At 41.4% G+C, this 17,279-nt stretch overlaps 1 protein-coding gene across 3 annotated transcripts in view; it reads left to right on the top strand.

Annotated features, from left to right (window-relative positions):
* Window positions 1-17,279, top strand: part of ripor2 (RHO family interacting cell polarization regulator 2) — a 111,944-nt gene extending 94,665 nt beyond the window's left edge. For all 3 annotated transcript variants that reach the window (XM_069913439.1, XM_069913440.1, XM_069913438.1), the window contains 4 exons: window positions 2,792-2,994; window positions 11,816-11,899; window positions 12,824-12,914; window positions 16,138-17,279. In XM_069913439.1, the coding sequence (XP_069769540.1) occupies window positions 2,792-2,994; window positions 11,816-11,899; window positions 12,824-12,914; window positions 16,138-16,238 (479 nt within the window). In that variant the 3' untranslated portion in view covers window positions 16,239-17,279. The remainder of the gene's footprint in view (window positions 1-2,791; window positions 2,995-11,815; window positions 11,900-12,823; window positions 12,915-16,137) is intronic.

The following is a 17,279-nucleotide window of genomic DNA, read 5'->3' as shown; positions in this document are numbered from 1 at the left end:
TTGAGGTTAATCCAGTTTCGTTAGAGAGTTAGTATTACCTGGTCAAACAAAATTTGAGAAACTAATTGTTGATAAGGGGGAAAAAGGGATTTGTTTCGGAAATGCATATGTTATTACAGGAAAAGATGACAAAGGTTGATATATTAAATGAAAGATAAATGGGAAAAGGACTTATAAATTTCAATATCTTTGGAGGAGTGGTCTAATATGTGCGTTGACAGTGTTACGAAGTTAATTAATGTACGATATAGTTTGGTTAATTACAATTTTTTGCATCAGTTGTATTTAACCCCTGAAGAATTGAAAAAATATGGATTTAGTTCATCAGACTTGTGTTTCCGGTGTGGTGAACAGACAGGTACTCTTTTACATTCAGCATGGGAATGTACAAAAGTCAGACCTTTTTGGGAAAAAATTATTAGGTTTTTGTGAGATTTATTCAAGATAGATCTGTATGTTGACCCATGAGTGTGTTTATTGGGTTATATGAGTACACTGACGACAGGTTTGCAACTGGATAAACCTCAAATTGCATTTATACATTTAGGGTTGGCAGGAGCTAGAAAATATATAGCTGTTACTTGGAAAAACAATGTTGAATTCAGTACATTAAGATGGCACAACGAAACTCAATTGTGTATTTACTTGGAAAAGATAACTTACAATTTACGGAATAATTATTCTTTTTTTGATAAAATGTGGAGTTTGTATTTAGAATGTATGGGTTTGGATGTTAAGTAAATGTCTTTTTTAAGAAAAAGATGTAAAAAGATGGCACACCAAACAGCAACCTGATAAAACCTGACATAATGGTTTTATTGGGGGAGTAAAAAAGCTCCGAAGGGAGGGTGGGTTGTTAGGGGTGGATTAGGTTTGCCGGGGGGGGGAGGGTACTAGGGGGTATTTTGTTTTAATGAGTACATTGCATATATTTACTTTGTAAAATTTTTAAATAAAATTTTCAACAAAAAAAAAGTTAATCCACATTGCAATATACAAAAGTACTGGAGAAACATCAGGTCATGCAGCATCTGTAGGAAGTAAAGTGTAATCAACGTTTCAGGCTTGAGCCATTCATCAAATTGAGCAGAAGGCAGGCAAGGATGTGAATAAAAGGGTGGGGGGGTGGAGAGGAGAGGACGGAGGAAGGGGCAGGTGCAGGCCAACATATACAAAGTCATCGATGGATATAGGTGGGAGGTTAGAAGAGAAAAAAATTGAGAACTAATAGGGGGAGTAGCTCTCTTCGAGGAAGGGCTCAGGCCTGAAACATTGGTTACCTTTTACTTGCTATGGATGCTGCGGAAATCTGAATTGCACTACAATCACAGTGTCTGCAGGCTTTCCTTTTAATGCTTGGTTGCAGAGTAAATGGAACAATATACAAGGTGGATTTCTGATACCCAACATTCTCTTAACAAAAACACTTCTTTCATTGGTTTCCAGCAATACCAGTCTCCTTTGCTCCATCAGACTCATTGTCTTGTGTCATTAATCCCAATTCTGAGAAAAGTAGGAGGAAAGTGTACAGCGCATTTCATATGCAGAAGACACACCTTTATACAGCCAATGCATTACTTTGTACTGTGATGACCGAGATAATACAGCCACAAACAAGATATCACTGAAACCATTACAGTGGCCACACATAATTCATCAGCTCCATCTATAACTCCCACTGCTTTAGATGAGCACCCAACACATTAGAAACCCCATCCCCCCACCCATTGGAAAGAAGATTTACAAGTGTGAGATCTCTCAGCACCAGATTTGAGGAGAGTTTGTTTCCCTCCATTATCAGACTCCAGACAGTAAAATTATATTGCCTTTGCTCCAGGCCAGTTGATCTCTCTGTAACACTGCGCATTGGTACTCTGTACTATGTGTTACCTGTTGTACTAAGTATGAGATGTCTACTGGCCTGACCACAAAACAACCTCTATCGCTGCACTTTTAGTACAGGTGACAATAAACTTGAACCAGCTAGTTCATGTTGTTGGTGTTATCTAGGAATGAGTTGCTTATACTCTCGTATACTTGTCTCATTAATCCCACACTATGCTTGACATTTCATGAAAACAGCAGATTAATTGAGATTTAGTGAACAGGTGAATATATCTCAGCATGAATCCTTTCACATTGGGAAGTGGCAGGTTTGTGTTCTAGTCTGAGTACTAAATGAGATCCACAATGGAGTAAGGACAGATATTTGAATTCAACATTAAATCACAATTCTGTCCGTCCCCTCAGCTGGATATAAAGGACCTGTTGAGACTATTTGAAGAAGGGCAGAGAATTACTTACAGTATTCATCAGCATTTATAAAATTATCCATCAGCATTTATAAAATGTAAAAATAAACATTATTCCTAAAAAGAAATAGAAGAAACAATCCATAGTGTTGTTCACTCTGGAATGTGAGCATATATTTGAACAGAGCAACAATGCCACCCATGTGGCATCCTTGAGAACTGCAAAACTTCTAGTATTTGAGAGGCTTTTATACAGACTTAATATTTATCGTTCAGCGAGCATCACTGAAACTGGCCAACTCTCAGTCTGACATTTTTGAGATCTTATTTTTTGCAAATTGGCTCCCACATTTCTCATGTTACAGTCATGAGATTTCTAAATATTTAATTAGCTGTTAAACACAGTTGAGACAGCCTTCAGACTGGGAAAGGTGTGCGGTAAAATGCAAATTCTCTCTGTTTCACATAATTGCTTCTCCAAGATTTGGATTGCAGTGAATCCAGGCAATTAAAAAGTGCCTCTTTGTTCTCCACCCCAGTTTCACTGCTGCAGACCCTTCAGACCTTGAAGCCAGAAAAGAAATTGGAAACGTTGAAAGAGCAACCGGTCCAGAACTTTCAACCTTTAGAGGAGACATTAAAGATGATCGCTCTCCTTCTACTGGAAACAAACAGTGACCTTGTGCAGGCAACCACCTCCTACCTTGCTACAGCTTCACTGGACAACACCTTCAGAGAAAAGGTACAAACCCTAGTGAATTATTGAGAGAGATTTCACTTCTGCATTGCCTAGTTATTCTTCGAGTTAATTTGATGAGTTACAATGTATATTATCTACTAAATTTCATGAATGATGCATTAATGTCAGCTATTTCTTCAATACACCAATGTTTACCTGAATGCTTTGAACCTTAAACCATAGAACAATTACAGCACAGAAACTGGCCACTTTGGCCACTCTAGTCTGATCTGAACCACTTTTTCTCGCCTAGACCCACTGACCTACACTCAGTCCATAACCCTCCAAACTTCTTCCATCCATATACCTGTCCAAATTTCCCTTAAATGTTAAAATCAAGCCTGCATCTACCACTTTAGTTGGAAGCTCATTCCACACTCTCATCACTCTGAGTAAAGATGATTCCCCTCATGTTCCCCCTAAACTTCCCCTTTCACTCTTAACCCATGTCCTCTTGTTTGAATCTCACCCACTCACAATGGGGGAAAAAAAAACTATCTGCATTTACTCTCTCTATCCCTGTCATCATTTCAGATACCTCTATCAAATCACCCCTCATTCTTCTACGCTCCAGGGAATAAAGTCCTAACCTATTTAACCTTGCCCTATAGCTCAGCACCTGAAGTCCAGGCAACATCCCAGTAAATCTCCTCTGCACTCTCTATATCTTTTTGATATCCTTCCTGTAGTTAAATGACCAAAACTGCACACAATACTCTAAAATTGCCCTCACCAATATCTTGTACAACTTTAACTAACATCCCAACCCTTGTTCTTGATTCTTTGTTTTATGAAGGCCAATATGCCAAAAGCTCTCTATACAACCCTATCCACCTGTGACACCACTTTCAGGGAATTATGTACCTGTATTCCCAGATTCCTCTGTTCTACCTCACTTCTCAGTGCCCTACTATTTACTATGCATGTCCTTTCTTGGTTTGTCATTCCAAAATGCAAAACCTCACACTTAACTGTCATCTGCCAGTTTTCTGCCCATTTTTCCAGCTGGTCCAGATCCCTTTGCAAGCTTTGAAAACCTTCTTCACTGTCCACAAGGCCTCCAATCTTAGTATCATCTGCACACTTGCTGATCCAATTTACCACGTTATCATCCAGTCATTGATATAGATGACAAACAACATTGGATCCAACACTGATCCCTAAGGCACACCACTAGTCACAGGCCTCCAATATGATAACCAATTATCCACCACTACTTGCTGGATTCTCCTGTTCAGCCATTGTCGAATTCAGATCACTACTTCACCATGAATACTTAGCATCTGAATCTTCCTGACTAACCTCCCATATGGAACCTTGTCAAAGGCATTACTAAAGTTCATGTACACTACATCCACAGCCTTTCCTCCATCAACTTTCCTGGTAACCTCCTCGAAAATCTCTAGAAGATTGATTAAAAGTGGCCTACCATGCACAAAGCCATGTGGACTATCCCTAATCAGTTTCTGGCTATCCAAATAATTGTATATCCGATTTCTTAGAATACCTTCCAATAATTTACCTACTACTGATGTCAGGCTCACTGGCCTATAATTTCCAGGGTTACTTTAGGAGTCTTTTTTAAACAATGGAACAAAGTGAATTAATAAGTTGCATAATTCAATGATCCAAATATTTAGAACTCCTCATAGTTCAAAACCTGACTGACTAGGTAATGTTTGCAGCTCTCCCCCTTGATTCACTGGGCCATTGGTTCCTGTCCTCCTTTCCCATTCACCAGGCTATGATTCTTGTACCCCTTTCTAGCTTGTCACAGTTCCAGTTCCCAAGCTCTCTCCTGACTCGGTAGGACACTAGTTCCCACACCCTCTTTAAACTGACCCAGGTTTCATTTCCCAAGTTCTCTTTAAACTTTCTGAGTTCACAGGGAAATTTATCATAATAATGTGTAACATCCAAGGAAATTAAATTATAAACTATGCTGGGTAATTTATGGAATACAGACGTTGAAATTTTACAGCAGGGTTAACAATCTGGGCCACAGGAATTAGCAAGCAACAATGCATTATAATTCACTTGGATGTGATGTCTCCATGGATGACATAATTCACTGTTCAAATTATCTCCAGGCTGGGAATAAACTGGTAACATTATATTTGATCTATAACCTCACTGACAACAGAGTTTGAATGTCAGATATCAGGGGCGTGCTACCTGGGGTGTTCACACTGTTAATTTTAATGTGGATGCTGAAGTTCTTGGTAGAGATTGTTTCAAAATCAACCCCATGAATATCCTATTCCTCAGCTCTTAACAACACAAACTGTTGCTCTCAGTGACCCATTTCTCTCTCTCTCTCTCACCAATTTGCATTAATTCTGAGCTTCTTGACCCTTGTGCCTTTGGAAATTACCACTCCCTGCTCAATCCTGCATCTAGAACCATTAAGCATTACGGCCCTTCTAGTCTATGCTATTATTCTGCCTATTCCAACTGACCCGAACCCATTCCATAACTCTCCATCCCCCTCTCATCCATGTACCTCTCCATATTTTTCTTAAATGTTAAAATTGAGGCTGCGTTCACCATTCCATATTCCCACCGCACTCTGTGTCAAGAAAATCCCCCTAATGCTCCCCCCAGTTTCAGTGATGCTCGCTGAACGATAAATATTAAGTCTGTATAAAAGCCTCTCAAATACTAGAAGTTTCATCCTTAACCAATGTCCTCTGGTTTCTATCTTACCTAACCTAAGATGAAAAAGCTTACTTGCATTTAGAGTCTCTGCCCATCATAATTTTATAAACCTCTAAGAATCTCCCCTTATTCTTCTATGCTCCAGGAAATAAAGTTCTAACCTATTTAAAATTTCCTCAATTCCAGGTAACATCCTAATAAATTGTCTCTGCACTCTTTCAATTTTATTCATATATTTCCAGTAGTTAGGTGACCAAAAATGAACACAATACTCCACATTTGGCTTCACCAATGTCTTACACAACTTTACCACAATATCTCAACTCCTATACTCAATACATTGATTTATGAAGGCCAATATACCAAAAGCTCTCTTTACAACCCTATCCACCTGTGACACTGCTTTCATGGAATTATGATCTGTATTCCCTGGACCCTTTGTTCTACTGCTTCTCAATGCCCTTTCTATCTTGATTTGTCCTTCCAAAATGAAACACTTCACACTTGTCTGCCTTAATTTCCATCTGCCATTTTGCAGCCCATTTTTCTAGCTGGTCCAGATACCTCTGCAACCGTCCCTCTGGGGCAGTTAGTGTCATGCTATTATAGCACAAGGAACCCTGGTTTGAATCTGGCACAGTCTATAAGGACTACACCTCCAATCGTTGTGTTGTCTGCAAATTTGCTGATCAATTTACCACATTATCATCTACAGGTCTTTTATATGTTTACATGATTACACCATGTACAGTTCATTTTTTGCATTACCAATTTGTGGTAATTCTGCTGCGCCCACAGAAAAAAGGAATCACAGGGTTTTATGTGATGTCATGTATGTACTTTGATAATAAATCAGAAATCTGAAGATCAATCAATGTTCAATTTGGGTGGAGCAGTCTGCTTCACAAGTTGCTCACCACCTGATGTTTTCCTCAAGCAATTGATGAGCTAATGAGTGAAGTAATTTTTCCTTCACCCACTTCCTCACCACAATATTTAAATACCAAACTTTTGTCTGAAAAACTCCAGGCTTTCAAATGAAGCCAGGTTGGTTAGTCTCAAAATACCACAGATGCTGCAAATCTGAAATAAAAGGCCACATCTGTGTGGCAGGAAATGGTATTTCTAGGCTGAAGATGTGTTTCCTTCTGCACAGATGTGGTCTGATTTGCTTTGATAGCCGTGATGCTCGTTCCACAGCACATGAAGCTACACCATTTATTTAGATACAAGATGGTTATTCTGTTTGGAGCAGATATCAGTGAAGTAGAAAAATGAAGAGACTAGGAAGGTCAGGAGGACAATTATGTAATAAGAAAAATCAGAATTTGTCATCCACTTGAGAAGGCAGATGAGGGCCAGCTTTAAGGTCGCTTTCCAATATACCATCTCAGTTTAGCATGTTCTTGACACTGCATCAATTTATTGCTCAAGTCCCAGAATCAGGGCACGAACTCAGTCATAGAGTCAAATAGCCCAGAACATGCCATTTAACTCAACTCATCCATGCTCACCAAGATGGGATTCCAGACTAGTCCAAATTGCCTGCATTTGGTCCATATTTATCAAAACCCTTCCTACCCATAAACCTCTCCAAATTAATTTTGAATGTTAAAATTCTTCCCAATTTTATTTCCTTTAAAAAAATTAGATATACAGCACAGTAACAGGCCCTTCCATCCATGAGCCCATGCCACCCAATTATACCCAATTGACCTACTCTCCCCATACATTTTGAAGGGTGGGAGGAAACCACAGCACCCAGAGAAACCCCCGCAGACATGGGGAGAATATACGATCTTCTTACAGACAGCATGGGATTCGAACCTGGTTCACTCGTGCTGTAATAGGGTCGGGCTAACAGCTACCCTAACCATACCGCTCCACTTCTACAATTTCCTCTGGCAGCTTGTTGAAAATAAAGACCACCCACTGAGTGAAGAAGTTCCCCTTCAGGTCCCTTTTAAATATCATCTCTCTCACCTTTAGCATCTGCCCTGTAGTTTTTGAGTTATCTACCTTGGGGAATAGACTGTGAATATTCACTTTATCTCTGGGCCTCATGATTTTATAACTCTCTAAGACATCATTTTTGAGCATCCTACAATCTAGACCCAGCCTTTCTGGCTTCTCCCTACAAGTTCTCTAATTCCATCAATAACCCGGTGAATCCCTCTTCACCCCTTCTACTTATTGATTTCCTTTCTTATTGCTTGGCAACCAGAACTGAGCACAGTACTCCAAATGTGGTCTCACCAATACCTTGTATAGCTGAATCATGAGGTCACATCTATTGCGCTCAATACCCTGCCCAATAAAGCCAAGTGTGCCAAATGCCTTCTTCTTCACCCTGTCTATCTCAGTCACCAATTTCAAGGAACTATTAACTCCTATACTCCTAGTTCTGTCTGTCTCTCAACACTCTCCAAAGGCCCACCATTTACCGGCTAAGTTCTACCCTAGTTGGACTTCTCAAAGTGCAACACCTCACACTTGTCAGAGTTAACTTCCATTTTCCACTCTTTGGCCCACCTTCCCAACTGATCTACATCCTATTGTTACCTTCCTCACTATCCACCACACCACATCTGCAAATTTAATAATCACATCATCAAAATCATTAATGTTGTTAACAAATACAGGTTGTCCAATTCTGGCCTCTTCAACTCACCTCTGGTCACAGGCTTCCAATCAGAAAAGGTGCCCTCCTCACCACCCTCTGAACCTTTCCACCAATCCAGATTAGAACAATGAGCTTTTACATAAGATCAGAAGAAGTAAGAGCAGGAGTAGGCCATTCAGCCCATTGAGCCTGCACCGCCATTCGATGAGATCATGGGTGATCTGATGATAGGCTTATCTCCACCTACCTGCATTTTGCCCATATTTCTTAATTCCACTACTGTGTAAAAATCTATCCAACCTGTCTTAAATATATTTTACTGAGGGACCCTCCACTGCTTTTATGGGCAGCGAATTCCATATATTCACCACCCCCCTCATTTCTATCCTAAATCTACTACCACAAATCATGAGCCTATGTGCCTAGTTCCTTGTTGGAACTTTAAATTCAAAGCTGCTAGTTTATAGAATAGAAATTCATGTAAATTCAAAGCTGCTAGTTTATAGAATAGAAATTACCATTTGAACTGAAGTTGTTAGTAGAAATATGATTCTCCATGGTTGAGGATAAGAATTAGGCCAAACAATGCAGGGAAATAGAGGAATAGGTCCTATGTTTAACTCCGAATGGAACTGCAGGGAGTAAACATTTATATAAAAGTTGCCCATTCAGAGCCAGCTCTTCAGCGCTTGACGTCCTGTTTTGCGGAAACTGCCAAAATGTTTGGCCTGGAAGTCAGCCTGAAGAAAACTGAGGTCCTCCATCAGCCAGCTCCCCACCATGACTACCAGCCCCCCCACATCTCCATCGGGCACACAAAACTCAAAACGGTCAACCAGTTTACCTATCTCGGCTGCACCATTTCATCAGATGCAAGGATCGACAACGAGATAGACAACAGACTCGCCAAGGCAAATAGCGCCTTTGGAAGACTACACAAAATAGTCTGGAAAAACAACCAACTGAAAAACCTCACAAAGATAAGCGTATACAGAGCCGTTGTCATACCCACACTCCTGTTCGGCTCCGAATCATGGGTCCTCTACCGGCATCACCTACGGCTCCTAGAACGCTTCCACCAGCGTTGTCTCCGCTCCATCCTCAACATTCATTGGAGCGACTTCATCCCTAACATCGAAGTACTCGAGATGGCAGAGGCCGACAGCATCAAGTTCACGCTGCTGAAGATCCAGCTGCGCTGGGTGGGTCACATCTCCAGAATGGAGGACCATCGCCTTCCCAAGATCGTGTTATATGGCGAGCTCTCCACTGGCCACCGTGACAGAGGTGCACCAAAGAAGAGGTACAAGGACTGCCTAAAGAAATCTCTTGGTGCCTGCCACATTGACCACCGCCAGTGGGCTGATATCGCCTCAAACCGTACATCTTGGCGCCTCACAGTTCGGCGGGCAGCAACCTCCTTTGAAGAAGACCACAGAGCCCACCTCACTGACAAAAGACAAAGGAGGAAAAACCCAACACCCAACCCCAACCAACCAATTTTCCCCTGCAACCGCTGCAACCGTGTCTGCCTGTCCCGCATCGGACTTGTCAGCCACAAACGAGCCTGCAGCTGACGTGGACATTTACCCCCTCCATAAATCTTCGTCTGCGAAGCCAAGCCAAAGAAGAAGTAAAATTGGGATCAGGGTATTGGTGGGGGGGGGGGGGGGTGGTGAAGAGAGGTTATTTAAATTATTGAGCAAAATTAAAATATAAATAAGTATGAGTTAATGAATTTTGGAAGGCCAACTTCCAAAGGCTGAATACATGGTTAATCACCGGATGCTTAACATTGTGGAAGAGGGGTCTTGAGGTCCAAATCCTTAGCTCTCTCAAGGTTGCTGTGCAGGTTCAAAGGATAGTTAAGATGACCATCATTAGTTGCGGGATTGAATTCAATTGCCGTTTGGTAATGTTACCAATCTATAAAACCCTGGTTAGACCACACTTGGAATATTATGTTCAGTTCTGGTTGCCTTATTACAGAAAGGATGTGGAAGTTATGGAAAGGATGCAAAGGAGATTTACCAGGATGTTGCCTGGATTGGAGAACATGTCTTATAAGGCTAGGACTTTTCTCTTTGGAGCAAAGAAGGATGAAAGGTGACTTAATAGACGTCTACAAGACTATGAGAGTCATAGATTGGACAGACTGCCAGCACCATTTTTCCTGGGCAAGATTAGCAAACACCAGAAGATATCTGTGCAAGGTGAGGGGAGGAAAGTTTCAGGGAGATGACAGGGATATGTTTTTTTTCCACAGAGAGTATGGGTACCTGGAATGTACTGCCAGGGGTGCTCATGCACGTTAGTACAATAGGGACATTTAAAAGATTCTTAGACAGGCACATTGATGCAAGAAAAATGTGTGTGAGGTGGGGAAGGTTTAGTTTGTTGACTAGCTTATATAGGTTGGCACAACATCGAGGGTTCAAGGGGCTGTAATGTGCTTTAATGTTCTATCTTCTATTATCATATGGCAATGAGGGTAAGATGACAATCCATCATCCATCTTTTTGTTTGCATTTCTAAGCACATGATCTAGTAGTTCATGTATGTTTAACTTCATGAAAATTTATTCTAAGTGACTTCAATGGAACTAAATTTTGGAAGTGGGATTTCAGACAATGTTTGTAACGTATAACTAAGGAGGAATTTCTACCCAAACTTTTTTTCTCGATCGACATGCATTAATCGACAGAGGGATGAAAAGCAAATTGGGAAAAATTATTTCTTTCAAGAAGTAGTGGGAGTCCTTAGAACACATTAAAATAATTCTTGCACAACCTCTTGAAGGACCATGACTTACAGGGCATTAGAGTAAGACCTAGTTAAAAAAGGGAGAGAAAGCGGGGACGGGGTACTGAACTTTAAGATCAGCCTTGATCTCGTTGAATGGCGGAGCAGGCTCAAAGGGTCGAATGACCTACTCCTGCTCCTATCTTCTATGTTGCTATGTTTCTATTTATGCCTAGTTTTGGCACCATGCCTCAAAAGACCTTTGTTGTCTTAAGATTTTATGATATGAAATAGCATTTGCCCTTTCTTAAAACAGAAACAAATGGGCCAAATATTACAGTTGTAAAAATTACCGATGGTCAGTATCACCATGAATGTGGGAGCAACTTTGGATTTTCATTGTGTTGTAAAATACACTGAATACCTTTATGCTTTCGCCCATGCGATCTATTGAAATTTTAATGCTCAACAAAATCTTTATTACTTTTGTCTAAAAACCTTCCCATAGAAAAGAAATTCAAAAGATAATGAATTTGAAGAAAAAGCAAAAAAAATCTCTGATTTTGGGGGAAAATGTTAATACAATAATTCCCAGTATAAATATAGCAGTTCACATTTTGGGATTGCCTTGCAAACAAGAAGTACAGAAATCTCGATAAGTTGTTCACTGCTGCTTTCCTGACTTTTCTCCATCATTGGGCCTCCTTGTAGAGACCCACGAGGTCTTCACATTTACAGCTGATGTCAAAATCTAGGTTATGAAATACATAGTTAATAGAACATATTCCTTTCTTTTCACAGGCTTTGCTTTATTACACCAAAGCTATCATCCACCCCAATGTCAAGCTCCAGAGGGCAGCATGTGCAGCACTGAAATGCATCAACGTAAGTACTAATTCTGTTTAAGCTACAGGCATATTCTGGACCTCATGCATAATTTGCTCCTCTTTCACTCACTACTGCATTTTGCAACTTGTTGTGATCTTTTATGGATAGGAAAGTTTAGAGGGACTAGATTGATCAGCATGGTCATGTTGTGCTGAAGGCCCCGTTTCCATGGTGCAGAATTCTGTGACTCTCTTCCATTTCATATATTTATCCAATTCATTTTTGAATGGTAGTATTTTGTTTTCCACGAAAGGAAATTTAACAGAAATTTTTTAAAAAGGGATTTTGATGGTTGATTTCATCTACTTGGGAGTAAGTAAATAGGGATCATTCATATCATTTTTTTTATTAAGGAAGTGATGTTAGGAGGAATGTCATTGTTGACAGAAATTCTGGTGAACAGAATTCTCTTCCATAAGTAATGTTGTTATGGATGGCATTATCTTTCAGACCTAACAGGGTGCTGGTCACTTTCTGTGCTGTAAATGCCAGTGATTCTATGTGAGATTTTAACTTTATCCACTCAGCTAAGGCCTCTCTAAATGTTTCTGCCATCTTTTGTATTTGCTGTGTTTAACTATATTGATTTCACGGGGCATTTTGAAATCCTCTTGCCTAGGATATTGGGCAGCTCTGTATGCACAACAAGAACTTCTGTGAAGCGTAAGAGAGCACTTTCCGCAGATATGTGGCGGAAATTAGTGGCAGTCTGTCTGTCTAAGTGGGATGACCAGGAGGTCGTTGTTTGCAAGTTTAAAGCAGAATCTTAAATGAACAGGAGAAGGCAGTAGTACAAGAGAGGAAATCTCCCAAATAAACAGTACCTTGGTGCTTGAAATTGTGCGTTTTCCAAAGCGATGGTATTATGCCACTTGTGTTACAGCTCCATATTCACCAATGTGTGTTTGGTCTCTTACCCAGGCTTGTGAAAGTATTGACGTCCTGGTGGCCCTGTGCCAATCGGAGAAAGAGGTTCTACGACAAGCAGCTGCTGAATCACTGCTCTCTCTAGGTGAGTGCCATCAATCCACATATTTAGGAACCAACTATTTCACAATTTGTTTCAGTCATCACAAGTGAATGGGATTTCCCCTTCTCCCTAACCAATTTTATTCATATCAGACTGTTGGAATCAAACTCTGTTTGATTTCTTCTTGCATTTATTTAAACATTGCTGTACTGATCCTGACAGCAGAATTTACTACTTTTGTGTTGTGGCATTGAAGAGAAACAAACAGATTATTGGACTGGAATTTGGTGTTTGTGTTCCTAACTTGGCATGGAGACATGATCCAGAATTTGGGTAGAACCAGCCTCCCCCATCCCTGACAGTAGAACAAACCCACAGCTAACTTCTACAAACCTATAATAATTAGCAGGCGAGATAACAAAGTGGAGGAGAACAGGGGATGAAGATTAGAAAGCAAGCCAATGGAAATTAATTTATTGGATGGGCAACAGTGGAAAATTGGGATAGAAGTCGGATCTTTTGGCTGCTTTATGAGGTAAAAGTGAAGACACTGAGATCCATTTCCCGAGCCCAACTTTCTTCCCACAAATACACCCAAAGCTAATCCAGCACCATTCTGGCCATTGAGTCAGGAATTTGTCTCGACTTGGAGAGATGAACAGGCTACTTAAGGCCCATTTGAGAAATGGGGTGTTGATATATGGATAAGAACCCTAACCTCCTCTGTTCAGGCCATATCAGTTGTCCCATCACCTTCCTCCACCACACCACCCTGACTTTAGCTTCATCACTTTGATGAGACCAGAAGACATAGGAGTGGAACGAGGCCATTTAGCCTATCGAGTCTGCCCTGCCATTCCATCATGGATGATTTATTATCCTTTCCAACCCTATTCTCCCTGTAACTAATCAAGAAACTATCATATATTTCCCCATTGACAGCCTCTACAGCTGTCCATGACAAGGAATACCACAGATTCACCACCCTCTGAGTAAAGAGATTTCCCCTCAACTCTGTTCTAAAGGGATGTTTTTGTATTCTGAGGCTGCAATCTCTGGTCCCAGACTTCACCACTGGAGGAAATATCCTTTCCATGTCCACTCTATCTAGGGTTTTCAGTTTTTGATAGATTTACTTCCCTCTGAGATTAACCTTGGGCAATTGGTGTCGAGGGAAAACTGTTTGAGAAAATGCAGCAAAAGTTCGCGCAAGCAATATTACTGAAGCCTGAGTTCAATTGAGCCCAATACGACATCCATTTCAGTTCTGCACAGGGGACTAAATGAAGCTTTGGCCCATTCTACTCACTCATGGATGCCCTGCTTTAGGCAGATGTTGAGACACTGGAGGGAATAAAGAAGCAATTCACTAAAATACAGGGACAAGAAGCTTTATGTGTGAGGAAGCACTGGAAGCTGGAATGTTTCCTTGTGTGAGAGGTCTGATAGATGTGTTCAAAATATTAAAGGATTTTACACAAGTAAAATGATAATTGATCACATTAGTCAGCAGGTTGGTGCTTTCTGCACTGGGGTAATCTTGAAACAAACACTAGAAGAAAGAGGAGGAACTTTGTCCACTGTTTTGTTCAAATTGCAATGTCCTAGCAATGTCTAGCAGAGTTGGCAGTTAAAAAAGGAGTGGATCTGTATCGGATCATGAAAGATTGGACAGATTTGGATGAAAGAAAAGAATGGAACAGGAGCGTCACTCCTCAGAGACCACCATGACCACTTTCCATAGAACCACAGAACACTACAGCACAGAAACAGACCCTTTGGCCCATCTAGTCTGTGCTGAAATATTATTCTGCATAGTGTCAATGACCTGCACCAGGACCATAGCCCTCCATACCCCTCCCATCCATCTACCTATCCAAATTTTTCTTAAATATCAAAATTGAGCCCACTTCAGGTGGCAGTTCATTCCACACTCTCACCACACTTTTGCGTGAAGTTCCCCTTGATCTTCCTTTTCACCTTTAACCCATTTCCTCCAGATCTTGTCTCACCCATCCTCAGTGGAAAATGCATACAGGTGCCTAACCTTTTATCCAAAACTGGACACCAGCTGTAGTTTGGAATCTTTCAGATATCGGAATCATTTTGATTTTGGTCCCTTTAAACCCGCCCACCTGAGTCCTACTGGCATCTCTTCCCTCCCCTCGCTCGCCTGAGTCGCGCTGCCGTCTCTTCCCTCCCCTTGCCTGCCCGAGTTGTGCTGCCATCTCTCCCCCTCTCTTTGCCTTCCCAAGTTGCCCTGCCATCTCTTCCCCTCTCCTTGCCTGTCTGAGTCATGCTGCCGTCTCTCCCCCTCCCCTTGTCCACCCGAGTTGCGCTGTTGTCTCTCCCCCTCACCGTACACACCCACCTGCTGGAGTCACACTTCTGTCTCTCTCTCTTTCCCCCCCTCCCCCCACTGCTGTATTCATGCCAAGGGAATGGCTCTCTTCTTGGTTCCCCTGCGCTGGCATTGGTACAGCAGTTTCAGCTATGTGGGGGATATTATGTGTAGCGACAAAGGCCATTGATCCTGAAATGAGCCGCTGCCAGGCTGACTGAAAGTGCCCCGCTGCTGGACAGACACAATATACAGTGACTCTGAGGGACTTATAAAGTAGTGGAACTACACTGGATATTCCAAAGTGAGTTGAGCGAGGGTCGTGCTCGACGGGTAGGGTACTTATAAAGTAATGAAACCACTAATTAAGTGACACGGAACATGATGAGATACACAGGAGTTGAGCGAGGGTCACATTGGGTCATGTTTGGCGCCAAACTCCATATTTGATGAGCTGATGTCATCTATCAAAAAAAGTGCCAGTTTTTGGAATTCCAGATAAAAGGTTAGGCATCTGTATTTGCATTTACTCTATCTATACCCCTCATTATTTTGTCTCCATGTATAAATTAAATTTTAAGTTTAAACACACAGCACAGTAACAGGGCCTTCTGGCCCATGAGTCCACGCCACCTAATTAAACCAATAGACCTGCAACACTGGTACATTTTGAATGGTGGGAGGAAACCAGAGCACCCAGAGAAAGCCCACACCAACACGGGGAGAAGGTACAAACTCCTTACTGACAATGCTTGTTTCGAGCCCTGATCGCTGCTGCTGTAACCACGCCAGTTACTATGGTTCTGGTTTAGTCACTACCATCTTTTCACCTGCCTTGGGGCTGACGCAGTGGTGGGTGCATTAGAGATATGCATGCACACTGAACACAACCACTCTCACACTTAACGTTCCTTCCATTCCTAGGAGAAGAAGGTCGCCTGGCTTATGAGCAGCTGGATAAGGTCCCTCAGGAAATAGTACGACTTGCAGGAAGACGAGGAAATGCAGTGAGTACTGCCTTCTGAAAGAAAAGCTCCGCAGCACTTCAAAGGATGGGGGACTACTTAGACTGATGGCAGCTCCACGACTTGTCCTGAGTTGGTGTGTGGCAGAGAACCAGGGCAGAAACCGTTCCCAGATATGTGATGTCTTGCCATCCAACGAGCAACCAAATAACTCAGCGAGAGACTCATTTCATTACTTTTTTTGATCAAAGTCACTCCTGCTCCACAGCAATCACTTTATCCTGTTAATTTATTTTTTCAATTGAAATGTTTGAACTACTGAATTTCCTGTTCCCTTTTTATTTTTTTGAGATCCCACCAGTATCACTTGTTTTTAATTTGCACATTGTTGAGATTGGTTACCAGGGTATACATTGTACATATTGCAACTCTAGCTAATGTATTCTTCCTGTTTTATTATTAGAATTCTGCCACCATACAGGCTGAACAGTAAAAGACAAACCCAATGAACATAGAGAGAGTGTGGTACATTCAGGACAGTCCTTTGAAGTTACATCCATGGCAGGTGCAGTGTTTCAGCTTTTAGAATTTAGAGGCAAAGTCTCTTCTGCAGGATTTCAGAACTAGAAGCAGGAGTCAGCCATCTGGCCCATTGAGCTTACTCCGCCATTCAATACGATCACAGTGGATCTGGCTGTGGACTCAGCTCCACTTAACTGCTATATGGTAATCATTAGGTGCACTTAGGGATATTGTCCCAAGTACAGCTTTAAAATACCTATCCTGTAGGCCATGATCTCTCCACCCACCCAATGTAGTGCTCATGGAGCTGGGAGGTTGGTTGAGTGCTGCATTTGAGCAGAAGCAATGTGAGATTGGGATTCAAATGTTATGATGCAGGGCTATCTGTGGAACATCAAGATGACTGTGAACTGAGGACTATTTTCCATGAATAAATAGGGATCACCCCGACTTGGATAATCTATTGTATAATTAAGTAAGCTCATTAACATTTGTTTAATTTCCCTTGCCTTTTGCAAGTAAAAGCAGGAAATGTTTTGTTTACCTTAAGGGCATTTTTAAAATAAAATGTTAAATGTG

The sequence above is a fragment of the Narcine bancroftii genome, chromosome 1 (assembly GCF_036971445.1).
Source record: "Narcine bancroftii isolate sNarBan1 chromosome 1, sNarBan1.hap1, whole genome shotgun sequence".
Lineage (NCBI taxonomy): Eukaryota > Metazoa > Chordata > Chondrichthyes > Torpediniformes > Narcinidae > Narcine > Narcine bancroftii.
The sequence above is the reverse complement of the archived record's forward strand: the minus strand, read 5'-3'. Positions and strand labels throughout refer to the sequence as shown.